The following is an 18668-nucleotide window of genomic DNA, read 5'->3' on the forward strand; positions in this document are numbered from 1 at the left end:
AAAGGAGGACGTAGCTAACTACAGACCCATCTCTCTACTGTGAATTGTATCCAAAGTATTGGGACGGTGCATATTTAAGCATTTAAGGAGTTCCTTTGTCCTTTCTTCGATAACTATCAGCATGGGTTTCTTCAGGGTCGCTCAACAGTCACCCAGCAGCTGCTTTCGTCATTCACTATAGACCATAGAAAATTACTATATCTAGAAAGTAAGTAAGTAAGTAAACTTTCTTTAAACACGAAAAATCATCAGTTAAGCTAAAAAAAGTAAAAAATCGCTTTACAACTGTTTTACATGATTACCGTGTGGGAATCCGATACGTCAGATACGTGCTTTATTGTGCGTTTCAAATAATTAGTATTTGGCTTGGGAAGAGCAAGTTTACATTCTAAGTTTCTCAAGTTATGTTCAGCATCTGCCGTATTCGTTTTAAGGCTCCTATAGCTGAGGAAACTTTCCTGCATATTTCGTCTTCATGATTTGACCAAGAAAGCGTATCATCAATGGTGAGACCGAGGGATTTGGTGCGATCTACTCTCTTGAGCAAAGCTGTAATGGTACTGTGTAAGGAGGAACGGAACCCTGACTGGCAACTTGACAGCAGTTTATTATCATTTAGGTAATGCCACATATCATTTGGATCAGAGTGCGAACTAACATTCCTCCATGGCATTTGCTCGAGATCATTTAAGAACTTATCTTTTTGAAAGTTTTTAAACTGCCGCATTTCGATCGTGCGAGACCCATTGCGGTCATAATTAGCCTTACGTGTCATAAAAAACAAGGGAATGATCACTAATCCCAACGTGAACAACCCCAAAGTTTGAAACCTTCTCCGGGGAATTAGTTATGCATAAATCGATCAGGCTTTTTGACACCTGGGTAATACGTGTTGGTTCCGTGATTAATTGGGTAGGACCATAGATATCAAGAATGTTTGTTAATGAGGACGAGATATATGCTGTTGCCTCAGGCAACAAATTTGCAGTTAACATCGCCAAGTATATACAACTCCTTATTTTCAGCGTCAATTTTGTCTATCAATTTCTCAAACTCTTTAAACAATTCGATGGGAGAACCTGGGGGCCGATACCAGGTGCCAACCACGAATCCTGTACTTCGAGGCATGCTGATTTCAACGAATAAACATTCCAAATTATCGTTATTTAGATCACCTCAAACAGCACCCCCTTTCCTTCCTTTAACTCTGCAATCTCTTCTGACTACTTCAAAGCCAGGTAAATAAAGTTCGTTATCATGAATAGTGGAATCTAATTTAGATTCGTTAATTATAAGAATATCTGCTTTAGAACAGGATATGAAGACTCGAAGTTCATCAATATGGGACGGCAGACTATTTATATTTAGGGAAGCAATAGCCAAACCTCGCCCAAAAACACTAGTATAGCTAAATTTACCCCGGTTATCGCTCGTGCTGGCATCAGGCAAATCGGATTCCCAGACGGCAATATCCTAATCTAAACGCAAATAATTTGTAAAATTTCGGGCAAGACGTGATGTTCCAGATTTGTTTAGGTGAAGACCACTGCGATTCAAATGGTAGTTGCCTAAAATGTTAGAATGGACAACAAATCCCCAGCTGTTTTGTCTGCAGGATTCCTCGAGTATTTTGTTCACGCCAGATATTTTACAAGCCAAGGCCTCGTCATCAGATCTACAAACCAGACTGGATAGCGCCATCTTTGCTGAAGATTTAGAGCTGGCCATTGTGGCTAAATCGATAAGTTCTTCCGCACAAGTACGGGGAGTGTCGCAGGATCTTAGACTGCTGGTTCCCACGTGAATAATTATCTCGTCTGGGTTTCTACGAAGCAGTCTTTTAATATGATCTTCCATATCCAGCGTTGTACAGCCTGGGAAAGATGACACTTTTACTCGCTAGTTTTAGATATTTTATGACCTTAGAGGTGTTTGAGAATAGGATCTCCGGCGATAATAATTTCCTTTCGACGGATCGATTGCATTTGCTCGGGTTCACTTGGCGGCTCCATTGACCCAGATCGGTTACTCTTACGCTTCTTCTGTGAGCATGAGGGTCTTCTGCTGTTTTTATCTTCCCTGTTTGTATTGCAGTTGATTTCATTTCTGACATCCACTTGCGTATCGTCACCGAATGGATCAAAACTGTTTCGGGTTACGATGGTTTATTGGTAGGTGCATTCCGCTGACTACGATCGGCACTTCCACTTCCGGCGAATTTTCCCCTTGATACCAGCACTGATCGGCCTTCTGGTGATGGTACTTTCCTTCACTCTTTTCGTGTATAATAATATTTAGCGCCAGCCGGAGGGAGTCATTTTCCAGCGCCAAGGTTCTCAAGAGACAGACATTTTTCCTCCAAATCTTCAACTATTCATGCAATATGCATGCAATAAAAGGGAATGACCAACACCCCCACCCCTCCCGTAGACTTCAATGAAAAGTAAGATGTTAACTGATAATTGTCTACTATTGTTCACTGATTTGCGAGGAGCATGTGTATCCGTTCATAATATCATCTTTTTAGTCATTTGTTATTTTCCGTATATTATAGTGGCGTTCTTTACGACTGCATCGGGAGTAACCCCTGCTATATACCTTGCCAGGGAAGTTAGGATTTCGCTGATTTTTCTAAACTCATCGTTGAATCCTGTAATATTTGCTGGAAGATCAAAGAAGTCAGAAAATCTGTAAAAGAAACTGTCACAAGACTCTGCCATTTTAAAAGTTAAGTTCTCCGACACATCGCTTTCAGCTTATTCTTCCAATGCTTTGCACCAGGAGTGCTTGTAAACTTTTAACAATCAATTAATCGATCAATAAACCCTTGAATAGCCATTTAGCATTTCTGCTAATTAAAGACACTTAAATAAAATAAAAGATATACATGTTATAAAAGGGAATGACCAACAACCGTACTCTTCGCGCAGACTTAAATGAAAAGTAAGATTTTAACTGATAATTGTCTTCTATCGTTCGCTGATTTGCGAGGGGCATATGCAGCCGTTGGTACAATCACCTTCAATTATTTTTTCCAAAATACAGGGTGCGTTTCTTCCAAGATCCGAGATAGTATACTTGATCCAAGATCGTACAGAGTGTTCCCGCCCAAATAAACGAAAAATGCGACATTGGATATTTCGGTTCTGAACTTGATACGTTTTGAAGGAATTTGAACATGAGTATATTGTTTAGGAGCGGATTGCTTGAATTTACCACACCAATATCGATCCCAAAGCTCTTCTCTTGACTGAGAGAGAGAAGAGCTCTCGGGAACCCTGAAGCAAAGCAGGCTTTGGTAGATTGTGCTAGCATAAATTTAAGCATAATTTGGCAAAACGAGCATTATTTTAAGGCTTTATTTCAGTTTAGCACTGCTAACATAATTCGAGCTTTTATGCGTTGAAAACAAAAAAAAAAAACCCGTCATAGTTCTAGAATAATTCAGTTTGTGTTTTATTTCTGTATTTTTTTTGGAAAATGTTGAGGTATGTGCTAAGGCCCATGGTCAAATATGGTCTGGCTGACCAGGTTTTCCTGTGCATGACTCTCCTCAACCCACCACGCTTATGGCTCGGCGGCTAGGCCCCTCAGGCCACACATCAAAGATGGCGTCGTCCTCGAGTACATCTACTTCCAGCACTTTCAGCGACCAACAATCTGATAACCTACCCCATTGGTCTTCTGCAGTTGTGAAGGTTCTGCTGGTGCAGCCCTCGTCTGCAGCCGCTGAACGAGTATTCTCTATTCTTAACTCATCGTTTAACGATTCACAAGAGCATGCTCTAGTGAACTATTTACAGTCTTACGTAATGCTTCAGTACAATAACCAATAACACAGAGATTAACAACATGCATATTTGTCTTTGTACTGAACTGAGGGCTCTGCTTGGATGGCGTCTAAAACAAGTATGCGGGCTAAAACGTTCTGACCCGGATTCAGAACCAAGAAACGGTTGATTTTGATAGCATTTGTTAATCATTTGGCTTTTTATATTTGCGATGCTATAGCTAAAGACTGTAAAACTGGAAGGTTTATTTTTCTCAAGATCCAAGTAGCATAATTTCGGTGACAGAAAGCATAATTTTCAGAAAGTAGCATAAAAATATGAGCAGTGATAAAAGCATAATATGCTTTAATTTCGGGCACAATCTACCAAAGCCTAAAGCAAAGTGTCTTCTTATTGGTTTTCGTTAAGAACAATCAAAAGCCTCTCTTACTGGTGCATACGTGTTAGCACGAGGAGAGAGCAGGCGCCGTAAGGTTGAAAGAGCCAATTTTTCGCTATAAGAACTCTACGGCATAGAGTTTCCCAGAGCCTTGGATCCATCCGAGGCTCTGGTAACGAGAATTTTTACCACACGAGCCGATTTTGACACTTAATTTGGTTTCAGAATGAAAAATAGAGAATGGCTTATTTCGTGGACTTAAATCTCAAGCTTGCCAATGTAAGTTTCCGTCGGGAGGAAGTAGGGAGCTTAAGCAACGACAACGGCGACGGCAACGAGAACGTCACGAATTTGCATATTTAGTAGGTAAAAAACAATAGCTTTGCACGCCCTGTACGTGCGTTTTTCACTTTTGTCCATTTCAATGCCGTCGTCAGCCAAACAACAATGTGAGATAGCCAAGTTTTTGGTTTTATGAAGAACGTCAGCACCTGAGGATAAATTTTCATTTTCTCTCCTAAAAATGGAGTGCCGTTCCGACTGGTGTCATCTTTGAGAAAATACCACACCCTTGTCATATTAAAAACGTTGAAATAGTCACGAAGCGATTAAAATAACGCAAATTTATATTTTGAGATGACGTTCTCGTTGCCGTGGCCGTTGTCGTTGCTTAAGCTCCCTAGTATAGGGAAGGTATCGTTGGCGTCACCTATTGTTAATAGGGTTAGGGTTCATTGAGAGCTTCATTGGCTGTCGAAACAAAGGGTCTTTTTTTCCTGTGGTTGGCGCGTTTGAATAACAAAAGGAATGTTTTTAAAGAAATATCTTCTGTATGGTTATATTTCTATAGCAGTGGCGATTTTCTTGCCATTTCCGTGATTTAAAACATTTCTAGGTGACTTGACACGCAAAAAATACTTACCGTTGATCAATTTTGTCTTGTCTTGAAAGATCCCTTGACAAATGTACTTTTACGGTTTCAGAATAAAAAATAGAGAATGAAAGATTTACACTTGTATGCTCCAGTCAAAATCTCAAATTAGGTGATTTCACGTTGTTGCTGTGCACAGTACCGCAGAAATATATGCTAAATCCGTTATACGGTTTAAAAATCTGGATTCGGCTTTTCCCGAAGAAACGCATCCACGGGTCTGTTTCCCTGATATTGCTGATGAAAGCTTTTGGAAACGTTAGTATGTGAGGATAAATACGGTTTCATAATTTCTCCTTATAATTAGTTAAATGCTGTTCGTACCAGTTTCATGCATGGAAAAGAAGAGTGATTAAAATAACGCAAATTTTGATTTTGGTATGATGTTGCAGCTGACTTCGTTGGGAAATCGCTAATGCTCATTGGAATTTTTAACATGTATTCCGACTGAAATCGCTCCCTAACATAATTAAAATGCCAGTATCCTCGTTCCTGGATGATTTATTCACCCTTAGGTTACGTGGCAAGTAGAATAAAAGACTTTCCTTCCTCCGATTTTAAACATTGGTTCTTTCTCCCAACTAAGGAGTTCCAAACTAAATCGTCCTTTTTTATTTTAGGAAAATTCCGCTAAAAATGGTTAAATGATCAAATATGTTACGTTTTTTAGCTCAGTCTTTTTTAAAATGCAAGTTATTGCTTATATTCTGTCGGAATGATTTTACCTAAAAATCAAACTCGCTCCCCTTGGTCAATTTTACGCGGACTTTAAATGGATTCCGCAGGATGTATTACACTTTGACCTTTTTTTCGCAGAAAAAATCAGTTTGACTTAAGTCCGATTTTTGGACCCAAAATTCTCACTTTACTTTATATAGATATACAGACACCTGTCATCTATTATCTCGTATCTCGTCAGCTCCAGTCTACAAGCGAAAATCCCATTTTTTGCATTCTTGTCCGCATTGATAATGTTAGTTTATGGGTGTGAGAATCATTTTTTCTCTAAAAAATTCAACGTGATCAAAAATAAACGTTCTATATGATGGTCTTTACTTTGAAAAACCTCAGGCAGAAGAGTTCAAGCTTTTTGACACCTGCTGTGCCATTGGCAATTGAAATCCCTGTAATGCATTAATGCAAGCGATAAATCCCTTTTTTTTAGTTTTCGTTTTGGAACTTTTATCACTTGGTGGTGTTTTCAAGGTTTTCGAACCCTTAGAACCGTCTTAATTACGGCAAAAACGTCAATGGACTTTGATGTTTTCAAGGCTTTTCAAACCTTAGATACCGTCTTAATTACAGTTAAAGCACCTTTAGACTTCAACAACTAGAACAAATCAAGCGTGATTTTATTTCTATTGCTTACAAAAGGAGTGTCATTGCATATCGTCATCGGAATCAGTTTCTACTTTAGGATCTTCTGAATAGCTTTTTCTCCAAAAAGGGTTACTCTTAAAAATTGCATGCTGCTTCGCAGGGTTTGAAATTTACGGCTTTTTGAAATCGTCAGTACACAAAATGTAGTCGCCGAAAACTCCTTGTAGATTGCAAAACAAGAAACAGTTTAATTTTCACAAACTGACCAGTCCACGTGATGAGTTGCCGTGAACACCCCGCTTCACGCTTCTTTCTGCAACAGAGTTAGAAAGATAATCTCCGCTATAGGTAATCAACTCGAAGAGTTGCAACCAAGCCTGACTGAAAAATCCATTCTTGAACGGGATTTGGACCAACTGACAATGCCATTGTACATGCTGCACTTCAGCGCTGCTTTACCAACTGAACTATTACTGAAGCCAGCTGAAAACTGGTGACTCGCGAGTTCAAGTTATATCAGAGTCCTAAGAGATAAATGAGATGATTTTAAGATATATGAAATGAACAAAATAATCATAAAGAAGCAGATGTTTTCGTGCTCTTTCATTAGCACTTGGACACTTACGTAAATGCATACATAGACATTCCTAATTGCCAACAACTCCGACGAGGCCATGCAGGGCCAATGAAACATATCAATGATGCAGCAAAATGAATTCTATAAAAGAAACTGTCTCAAAACTCTGCCACGTGTAGAATTAGACGGCTCCCAGGTTATTTCTTTCAACATGGAGGAGTTCTTGTGAACTTAATAAAACAAATGTGCATATACTATAAAAGGGAATGAGGGGATGGTACAATCATCTTTAATTAATTTTTCTATAATATAGGTGGCGTTTCTTTTGAAAAATCCAAGATAGGGTACTTAATGCAAGATCGTACAGGGTTTCCCGTCCAAAGAAACAAAAAATGAAATTCAGAAGGAATTTCAATATTAGTATATTGTTTAGGAACGGATTGATGACTCACGTAAATTTACCACGCGAGCCAATTTTGAAAGTTAAATTACTTTACAAAGATTTCTTCCCTGGCCTATTCCCTGAAGTTGCAAGGTTAGTTCTCCAGCTTATCCAAGTAGAACATCTTGCAGGTGTTACGCAAATCGTAGGCACGAATCCTGCTTAGGACACTGATTGACCGGGAAAAGAGGTATGATTTATAGTGAATTCTTTAGCGCTTGTAAATGTTCGTAGTTTTTCATATTTGATTGTACACGTGTAATTTTCCCTCAAATTTATATGTGATTCGTATCACAGCTTCATGTTATCACTTCTGCACGAGGTTATTTAGGATGTCTTTAACCATATCATTTGCTACGTTTGTCTGTCTGTTTTGTTATTTAGTTTGTAATGTTGTTTCAGTTATTACGTGATTCCTCAGAACAAATAAACTAGTGAAGGAAAAGAAAAGCCTAGATTTGGAGTCCCAGGAAAGCTCATCTCAGAACATTGAAAACACTACAGAACTAACTAACAACCTGAGGGGAAGTCAGCGTGACTAAATTAAACAGGATGACTTTTGCTCAGTATGTAGAACCTTCAGTTACTCTCACCAACAACAGTCCTTCTTAGGACAATTCCTAATTCAGTTCAAGACATGTTCTGACCACTCGTAGCCCCTGGTTCAACTTCTCAGTTGCACTTGTAAATAGTCAACTGGTTTGTCTCCGGCCAGTTGGTATTCTTAACGTAGTTGTTGAACGTTCTGTTCTGTTGTGACTGACAGTGTTTTGCAATGCTGTCGTTGCTGGGAAATCTTCTCACTTTCGTCGAAGTTAACGAGCCTCCACATTATCCGCTTTCCAAAATTGTGCTTTGTAGACTTGCGATACCTGATTTATATGTGTTGGGATCGTGGCACAGTCTCTTGTTATTGTTTACTGGATGTCTGTATTGAAACGAACCTGGCAGTTTTGCTGCTACCCACGGGGCGTTGCTCTATGCGGCCGGACAAATAATGTGTTCGAACGACTTCTGGCTCTGTTATCAGGCCTCAGATTCGGGGAAGTTGAAATCCTCAAGCGGACCTATGAAATCTTTCCTTTAGTCATATTTTTGCTATAGACCCTGGGATCATGTTGTTCCGAGGGAACAACGGACTGATTCACCGCTGAACAAATCAAACAAAGCCTTGGTACACGTTTTAAAAAAGGCAACAATTTTTTTTTTTACTTTGCAAAATTGAGAACACCGCCTTGTTGGACACGATCCATATAATTTCATGGTATATGTGATTTTAAAAATATATCACGAACCAGCTGCAGCGGTGCTATCAACGCCTTTGGTTGGAAGTTGACACATTCCATTCAAGGTTCTATAAATTGTGAGGAGAGCGGCTTTTTCTTCAAACATACTTACATCTCGCTAAAACAAAAAGGACACTAGTCCTTGCTCAAAAGAGCACGCTTGCATGTTCCAGCCTTAGGTCACCCCATATGAAAATACACTGGCACCAGTATAGAAAACTCGTAAATTCGTAAGTTACATTCAGCAATATTTTTCATACAAGAGAAGAACAGCTATGCGTGTGTATGATTGTCAAACCTTTTGAAGTGATAACCTTAAGTCCACCTTTAAATTTACAGTATTTTCTAGATTAAACGCCCCCGGCGTTTATTTAAACCTTGGCCTCAGGGACCCGGCGTTTATTTGAAGCCGGCGTTTAATCGGGGTCCAGCGTTTATTAATGAAGTAAAATTTTGATGTATTATTTCACATTCTTTAAAATCCGTGCGCAGTTTGTCAAGGCAGGACGATTTCTCCCTTGGACCCGACCTGACATAATGTCCCTGTATCTCATACATACGGTATTACATACGACATTACATACGGCTCGTGTATATTGTAATCAGTAGTATTTATGCAAACAGAACAAAACGTTTAAAGTTTAAAAACGGCAATGTCGCCAACGTCCTTTATGTTTGTATCAACAAACGTTCGCAATAATGTTTGTGTTCTAATCGGCTTATCTTCGTGGACAACAACCTCATTACGTTCTTCTTCGAAAATGTCCGGCTCTAGTTCCGAAAATGGGTCGTTTTCATCTACGGGAGCACCTTGTACCAGCGCAGCGTAAAATCCTGCGGTTTTTTGTGCACGCGTGTATGCAATGCCCTTGAATGTTGTATTGTGAACATTTTTTCAATTTCCAGATATTGTTTTGCGCCCTTACTCAAGTAGGAGTCAGATCTCTGAGTTAACTTATATCATCCCTTTTTAAGCAATCGGATTAATTTTAAAAAGAGCAGCAGTATTTTCTCGGGTGTAAAAACACGAGGCGTAGCCGAGTGCTTTTAGAGCCGATAAAACACGTGCTACGAGTTTTCTGAACTGCTTCAAAAAACATTCCACAAATAGCGTGTCATTCTGGACTCAGAACAATGGTTCCAATTCCAAGAGGAGAATATTAGCATTCAAGAAAAACAAGCTATGACTTTTGAGTACTCTCTAATCTCTCCAATCAGATTGCTAGAAAACCAACTGCTTCTTTTTCTTTAACAGTACGATTACCAAATACGAATACCATTTTCCTCATATAAAGACTCAATTAAATTGCGGTCGAGTCAAAGAGACGGCGAAATCGACAGTCCAGGTGATGAAGAACCCGAACGAACTAATTTTTTGCTCGGTGGCGATGGCTGAATCCTCCCATACTCCACTGATATGCATAGTGGTGATTAACATGTTGCTCGCGGTCACTGCATTAGTGGGAAATCTCCTCATTTTAGTTGCGCTAGGCAAGGACTCTTCTCTTCATCCGCCTTCCAAACTCTTGCTTCGTAACTTGGCAGCAAGTGATCTCTTAGTTGGCATCTTGGCAGAGCCAACTTTCCTTGCTCACTGGCTATCCGTGGTGAACAAGAAAATGACATTTTGCCTCTTTATTCATCGCATCATTTATGTGACCGGAAATATGTTGTGCGCAGTGTCCATCCTAACTATAACCACCATAGCAGTTGAAAGGCTTCTCGCTCTCACGCTGGGCCTCAGATACAGACAAATCGTGACCCTAAAGCGGACCTTTGTACTTTTGGTGTTTTTTTGGTTTTGTCCATTGCTTGTTCGACACTACACTTGGTGGATTACCTCTTGTCCTTATGGTATGACTATATAACCGGTTCACTTTGTCTTGCAATCTCACTTTTTTCCTATGGGAAGATTTTTTTTACTCTGCGCAAGTATTGTCAAAATCAAATTAGGGACCACGTCCAACCAAGCCAAGGATGTCCACTAAACATTGCCCGATATAGAAAAGCTGTCAACTGTGCACTCTGGCTGCAGGTGACTTTAGCAATTTGTTATCTTCCGTATATTATAGTGGCGTTCTTTACGACTGCATTGGGAATATCCCCAGCTAATTACTTTGCAAGGCAACTTACCATTTCGCTGATTTTCCTCAACTCATCGTTGAATCCTGTTCTTTATTGGTGGAAGATCAAAGAAGTCAGGAATTCTGTAAATGACACTGTCACAAAACTCTGCCATTTTTAAAATGAAGCTCTCCGACACATCGCTTTCAGGATATTCTTCTAATTAATTACTCGGGATACCACAAGGTATACCGAGTTTTAAAATTGGATTAAAAACGGAAAGTGCAAGATTCAACGTTGTAGCTCCGCAAACAATTAACAATAGATCTGAGAATTTCGTTTATTTTAAAATGTCTTCTTAAATTTTAGAATGCCTATTTTATTAGGAATGATTTTATTTTATTCCCTTGAATGTAGTTTTAATAATTTTGCGCATTTTATCACTAATTTGTAATTCTGTACACGACCCCACAAGCTGCATGCTAGCTTTGAATTTGCTATCGTGTATAAATAAATAAATAAAGATTGATTGATTGATTGATTGAAGACGCGGGTATTTCATTGGTTAAAAGCTATTCGCGATAACCCCTTGGGAGAGGTTCTAATTGAAAAGATAAACATCTTCTAGCTGCATAACAAACTTGTGAATACACGTACCTAAAATCTGGCAAAGCGAATGAAAGGATCCTAAATAAGAAATTTTTAATCCTCAGTGGTATTGGGATAAACTGACTGAAACGTTAAATTATTGCAAAATCCACGTTATTTCTATCTTTGTTAACTTGTATTGTAGCCATACGTGTCATATTGGAATACTGAAAGGTATCGGTTGACTGGATTCTCAGACGCATAGCTTTCTTTATCTCTCATGGGCTGTTTACATGGAGGTAGGAAGATCCTAGAAGGCGAAACCACTTTTCGTTTGGTTTACATGCAGACATTTCTGTCTAGGTGGAAGTGGAGAATGAAAGCAAGATGGCGGGCGAGAACAACAAACACGTAATTGGATGTATTCGGATGTATTCGGATAAATTCGCATGTCTTCGACTCGCAGCGTTTTCGACATTGCTGTCGATCGATTGTTCGTTACTTTCCACTGTGTCTATCGTTTTGGTGGTGTATCTTTGAAACAAAACTGGCCCGGAATATTGTCGGCGGTCGTCAGAATCATTAGAATCGTCCCGTGGCAACGCCAGACGAAATTGTCGACGTTTGTCAGCTGAATACCGTGAACACCCGGCCGCCGCCATGTTTGTTTTTTTGTCCCTAGTACCAGGAACTTCCGAGCGAAGGCAGCTTACAGCTAGGAAGATCCTAGCACTAGGAAGATCCTAGCACTAGGGCCAAGTACGACCTTTTGCATGTAAACTGGATACAGAAAACATATGGCGCTAGGATGATCCGCCTTCTAGGATCTTCCTAGTGCTAGGATCTTCCTACCTCCATGTAAACAGCTCCTAAATTGATCCAGGCAAGCTGATTTGACCGGACTCTCTTTTTCATTAAAAATGCGTGTTTCTCTACTGTATCATGATACAGTTTGGACCATTGAGCCCAGAAATATATGCTAAAATACTTGCCGCATGTGCAGCACGATAAGTTTTCCTCTTTTAACCAATGATATTCTTGTTTTGTAGCGTTCTCGTTGACGAACGCCTCGTAGATTTTAAAGCAGTCCGTAACCTAAAGAGACGCACGGATCATAACCCAAGAAGTCCGCATTTGATCTTAAGAATCTTAAGAATCCACTCCAATTTGGATTTTAGTAAAGAAACGTAATGATCTTTCTAGGATTCAAAAATCTGGATTTGGCTTTTGACAAAGAAACGAACCCGCGAGTTGGTTTCCCTGATTTAACTGATGAAAGTCTTTAAAAAAGTCAGCACGTCAGGATAGATTTTTCATGTGCTCTTCTTAGTTAAATGCTGTTCATACCAGTTTCATGCACGGGAAAAAATGGCGCTTTTTTGTGGAGCGAAAAGGCTTTACATACCGTAATTAGCAGAGGAGTGATTAAAATAACGCGAATTTTGATGTCATGTTGCATATGTTCATTGCAATTTTGAACATGTATTCCGGCAGAAATCGCTCCCTGCCTGTACGATTTATCGATCAGTTAGGGTAGGTCGCAAGTAGAGTTATAGGCCTTCCTTTTCTCCGATTCTAAACATTGAGCCTTTCTCCCAATTTGGACGCAAATCTAACCCTTCGGCCCAATCGGGTCGTAAAACTTCAATCCAACCATTTGGGTCGTAGAACGTTCTTCCACGATTTTTGGACATCAGACTTTAAAATCCATGACAAAACAATAACTTTTAAAGAGTTCATAAATGATTACATTCTCCGTTCTAAAGATTTATTCTTCATGTAGATTGTAGTAGCAAGCGTTCTCGTGGGATATCCTATGAGTCTCGCGACCAACAGAAAAGAGGTCGGTTTGCTTCTTTTCCGCCATTTGGTTTCCACGTTTTAAGAGCTTTCTTGCATTTATTGTGGTTCTTCATAACGGATTTTAGGGATGCCCACTTTAATGAGATTTCCAGAAAAAAAAAAAACAAACAAATACGAGAATTTAGCCTAAATGTTAATGAATTTTGTCTAATTTTTATCACTCAAGGAACCTATCACTAATGACTTAAAAGTAAAATTATATATTCGGTTTGTAGTTGATTTATTTCTGTTCTCGGGTTTCCCGCGGCTCGCCTACCTCGTTTTCTCTGTTTTCTGTTTACAAGGATGATTTTGCCGACGTGCCATTTATTTTCGACAAAACTGAGCAATGTAGGCCTCAGCATTCATAGAAAGTTAACACTTTAAAACAGGTTTAAGGAAAATCTTGTGGATCAAAGCTTATAAACTTCTCTTTTCTCGCCAAATGAGTGCTGTGGATTCACAAATATCGGAATTTACTTAAACTGAAATTTTCGAAGTTGGATAGAAATTTTCCTTAGTTAAGCAAGTTTCGTCGACGATGACTTTTAACTAAAAACAAGTGCTTCAAAATCCTGCTTTAAGCTGATCCTGATTCCAAGAGATATGGAGGTAATTTCATAGTGAATAAAATTCGTACTGATTCTAAATGTAGCCAATCAGGAAGACGAGCTACAAAATCTCACTGTGAAGAAATATCGTTCGTCTAATCAGCAACGCGAACGACGAAATTTCACTAGTGATGAATGAACGTATCGAATGGAACGTCATCCGACAGCCGTTGCACAAAAACAGCGCGCTTTGAAAAATGGCTGAGGGAAGGTTCGCTTCTGTTTGCTCAGTTGAGCAATTTATTTTAGATCAAGAAAACAGAAATGTCGCTCAAAAAACTGAACGAGATATTTTATTTCTTAAACGACTTTTAAAAGTTATTCCAGCGGTTGTGCCGAATGAATACATCAACCAATTTATCATCTCCGTCCGCACTAACGACGGCAATGAATACGAGCCGACTTTCCTTCGAAGTTTAGTGGCTACCTTGGAACGACAACTGAAGAAAAAGGGCTATTCCGCAAGCATAACAAAGGACCTGGTATTTGAGAAAACCAGAGAGGTTCTTTAGTCCAAGCAAAATCAACTAAAGAAGCAAGCAAAGGGAAATAAACCCAAAGCGCTGGTAGCTTTGACAAGCGGCAAGCTAAAAACACTCTTCACTTTGGATTACTTTGGGACATCTGAAACACAGTAAGTGTTGTAAATTTTATTAAATAGATAGTCGGTTGGGCGATTTTAAACCATTGTTTATTGCTTTCATCGCCCCACTGCAATTGTGCGAAATAAATTTGTCTATCAATCACTATCACAAAAAAAACCTCAGTACCTATGAAATAAACACATTACAGCATGGAAAATGCTTTGTACGATTTATATTCACTCGTTGTTTCACTAAACTCGTGAATAAAAATCGTACGCGCGCATTTTCCATGAAGTAATCTCTATTTCTTATATATGGTACTTATTAATAGGAGAACATATATCTACTATCATTGGCCAACAGACACCTGTCCTCTATTATGTCCTAATATGCAGCTCCTGTTCACAAGAGAAAATCCCAAACTTGCATTCTTGTCGGCATTGATAGTATTTGTCTACGGGTCTGAAAATCATGTTCTCGCAAAACTACAAAGTAATCAAAAAATAATGGCATTGTACATGGTGGTGCGTTTTTATGTTAAGAAATCTGCTGTGTCTGGCAGGTGAAATCCCTCAAATATTGAATTAAAGAGCTTAAGTTGGATAAATATACCCATAGAATAGTGCAAGCAATGACTCCCTGGTGTTTTCAGGGCTTTTCAAACCCTAAGAACACCGTTTTAGTTACTGCAAAAACAGCTTTAGAATTCGGCAACTTGAAAAGATCAAGGCGATTTTATTTTCTTACAAAAGGAGTATTGCATAGTTACTGGTACTTCTTTACAAGGTTCGAAAATTACTTTTTGAAGCCCCCACCAAGTAGTTGCCAAATATTGTTTTATGTCGCCAGGAAATAAAATATACTCGCCAAAAACTCCTTGTAGATTGCCAAACAGAGGCAGTTTTCACTAAACCAGTCCACGGGATGAGTCGCCGTCAAGACCCTTGACTTGAACAGAAATAGTCATAAAGAAATGAAAGTTTGAAAGATCATCTCAATTATAGGTAAATAACTCAAGCCGTTGCAAGCAAACCTAACTGAAAAATCCAGACTTGAACGGGATTTGAGCTCGTGACCATACCATTGCACATGCTGCACTTGCCTCTTTATCAACTGAGCTATCACTGAAGCCAGCTGAAAACTGGTGACTTATGACTTCAAGTTGTATCTCAGTCCTAAGAGCTGAACCATGATGAGATGATTTGAAGACATATGAAATAAATGAAATAATCATATACGAACAGGTGTCTTTGTGCATACATGTCTCATGCATTAGGAGGCAGTGTGGCCCAGTGGTTAGGGTGCTTGCCTTGAGATCCGGCGATCGCGGGTTCAAGACCCGCTCTGACCACTCGCTGAATTTGTTCCTGGTAGTCCCTGGTTCAACTTCCCAGCTGCACTTGTAAATAGCCAACTGGTTTGCCTCCGGCCAGTTGGGATTCTTAACAGTTGTTGTTGTTGTGTTCTGTTGTTTCGTTGATTGTTTCAGATTGGCCCTGAAAAGCCCCTTTACGGAGTGGTCAATTAAGTATGTATTGTATTGTATGCATACATCCATTCCTAATTGCCGTCCACCACAACGAGCACATGCAGGGCCAATGAAACATATCTATGATGCAGTATAATAATCTTTTTTTGAGAAGAGAATCCCAACAAGCCGCAGGCAAACCAGTTGACACTTTACAAATGAGGCCCGAAATCTAAGAAACTACAAGGAACTAATGCCCAATCCGGGATCTCCAGATTTCGAGGCAGGGAACCTAACCACTAAACAAGCCACTCAGTCCTGTTTTCAAAACATTAAGAAGCTGATAGTTTAATTAAAAACGCAGCCGTGCCATTGTTACTTGGATAGACGAGCAAGAAGAAATTTTAGCCCACACTGGGAATTGCGGCCTTTGTCTAAGGGAGCGTCGCATGCAAATGGTGAATTCGACAAACCAGGGAATGAGGCAACCATACGATCTACTGTTTTGCTCCGTGGAGTTGACTGAATCTTCGCATACTCCACTGATATGCATAGTGGTGATCAACATTTTGCTCGCTGTCACTGCATTTGTGGGAAATCTCCTCATTTTAGTTGCGCTAGGTAAGAATTGTCCGCTTCATCCGCCATCCAAATCATTGCTTCGTAGCTTGGCAGCAAGTGACCTCTGTGTCGGTATCTTGGCAGAGCCAACTTTTATTGCTTACTGGCTATCCGTGGTGAAAAAGAAAATGAACTTTTGTCTCTTTGCTCATCGCACCATTTATGTGACCGGAAATATTGCGCAGTGTCCATCCTAACTATGACCACCATAGCATTTGACAGGCTTCTTGCTCTCATGTTGGGCCAGAGATACAGACAAGTTGTCACCCTAAAGCGGACCTGTTTACTCTTGAGAATTTGTTGGGCTGTGTCCATCGCTGGTTCAACACTACACTTTGTGGATTACACCCTGTCCTTATGGTTTGGCTATATGGCCTGCTTAATTAGTCTTGTAATCTCAACTTTTTGCTACGGGAAAATTTTTGGAACTCTGCATCTACATCATCGTAATCGAGTACACCAACAGCCTGCGCAATCAATCCAAACATTTCAACGAAATGCAGTGCCTTATAAGAAAGCTCTTAAGACCGCACTTTGGTTGCAGGTGACCTTAGTCATTTGTTATTTTCCATATGTTGCAGTGGCATTCATTACATCTACAGTGAGCCGAATGTCTCCAGCTCTTTTCCTTGCCGAGCAAATTACACTTACGTTTATTTTTTTAAACTCCCCGTTAAATCCTATCCTCCATTGCTGGAAGATCAACGAAATCAGGAATTCTGTGAAAGAAACCCTCACAAAACTCTACCACTTTTCAAATTAAGTTGTCCCACACATCGCCCCATTCTTTCAGTTTAGCGTAAACATTCCCGGAGCCACATTTAAAGCAAGCATTGCTGCTTTTATTTATACATCTCTTTCCCCGCCTGTCTCATTCTTCCTTACAGGGTTTTAATCCAAAATAGTGATTGAGACCTTTCGCAAGTTGATTGCTCGCCTCATCTTTTTGTAAGCCTGAGAAAGCTCAGTTTTCGTGTATCTGGTGGGAATTTTTACTTTTCAGAGTAGTCTTTACACTATTCCTTGAAATAACGTTTGCTCTCGTTCTCAAAATCGCAAACGTCCTGGTAGATTTGTTGAACCATCTGGTATAATGCAAACAAAAAGTGGAGGATTAATGTTTTGAAGATTCATCAACCACCAACTGCAAAAACTGATGCTGGAGCAATGCGACATGATGTGGATTATTCAGTATGTGAATCTCTTTTTTCGGAGAAAAAAATGTAAAAAACTCTCCAACAGACAAAACATAGAGTAAACATGAAGCAGATAGGAGAATGGTAAAATCTCTAGATGTAATTCCAAAACAAGAGAGACAATGGGGACATTGATATATCAATCTGAAACAAAAATGGAATGGAGAAAAATCCTGCAAAACAAAATCGTATGTTTTAATCAACAATTCAACTTGCAAATGAATTCATTTATGAGAGATTTTCCAAAGGCACGAGTAATTTCACACGGAATTGATCAAATTTGGACAGCTGATCTTCTTGAAATTAGAAAATATAGTAGATGGAATAAGAGAGTAAAATGTTTTCTTTTTTTTTACCAATGCTTCCCGCTGTAAGATTGTAAAAAATATAGTATAATTGAAAAAAATATGTAAACACGGGAAAATTTACGGGAACGATGACATAAAATTTCACAATAAAGGAAATTAACGCTGTTAAGACACGGTCACCACTGAAACAAATTTATTCAACAGTGGATGCAAAAAAAAATCACTGATAATAAAACTGAGCGAGCCCTATGGTCGACAAGCAGTCCTCAAAATTCTAATTAATATAGGGGTTAATGGAAAGAAAGAAAGCAGGCTTGTACCTTATTTTATTGTTTTTTAGGTGTCATGAATGTCTGGAAAGGTTTCAAAATTAGGGTTAAAATTATGAAATTAAGAGCGCGGAAATAAACGCTACACTTAAAGAACGTCGCAGAAAATCAAGCTCAACATAATTAGCATGACTTAAATTAACGCGGATTTTACGATTCGCGTCTATGGATCGGTAATTTTCTATAATAAGGTACAAAGATTTGTATGGGGAAAACGGCTTTTCTCAAAATTCCACAAAGTACTTACGATTTAAAAATAAAAATAGCTTACCATGCTTCAAAAAAATTTGTTGATGGTAATTGATGTTTTTAGTACATTTGCTTGGGCGGA

The 18668-nt window shown here is 39.2% G+C and overlaps 1 protein-coding gene across 1 annotated transcript; it reads left to right on the top strand.

Annotated features, from left to right (window-relative positions):
- Positions 1-16338: 16338 nt before the first annotated feature.
- LOC137981013 (olfactory receptor 4D1-like) lies at positions 16339-17267 on the top strand. The gene is made up of 2 exons (XM_068828388.1): positions 16339-16620; positions 17049-17267. The coding sequence occupies exons 1-2, from the start codon at positions 16339-16341 to the stop codon at positions 17265-17267; spliced, it is 501 nt and encodes a 166-aa protein (XP_068684489.1).
- Positions 17268-18668: the final 1401 nt, after the last annotated feature.

The sequence above is a fragment of the Montipora foliosa genome, chromosome 12, assembly GCF_036669935.1.
Source record: "Montipora foliosa isolate CH-2021 chromosome 12, ASM3666993v2, whole genome shotgun sequence".
NCBI classification, from domain to species: Eukaryota; Metazoa; Cnidaria; class Anthozoa; order Scleractinia; family Acroporidae; genus Montipora; species Montipora foliosa.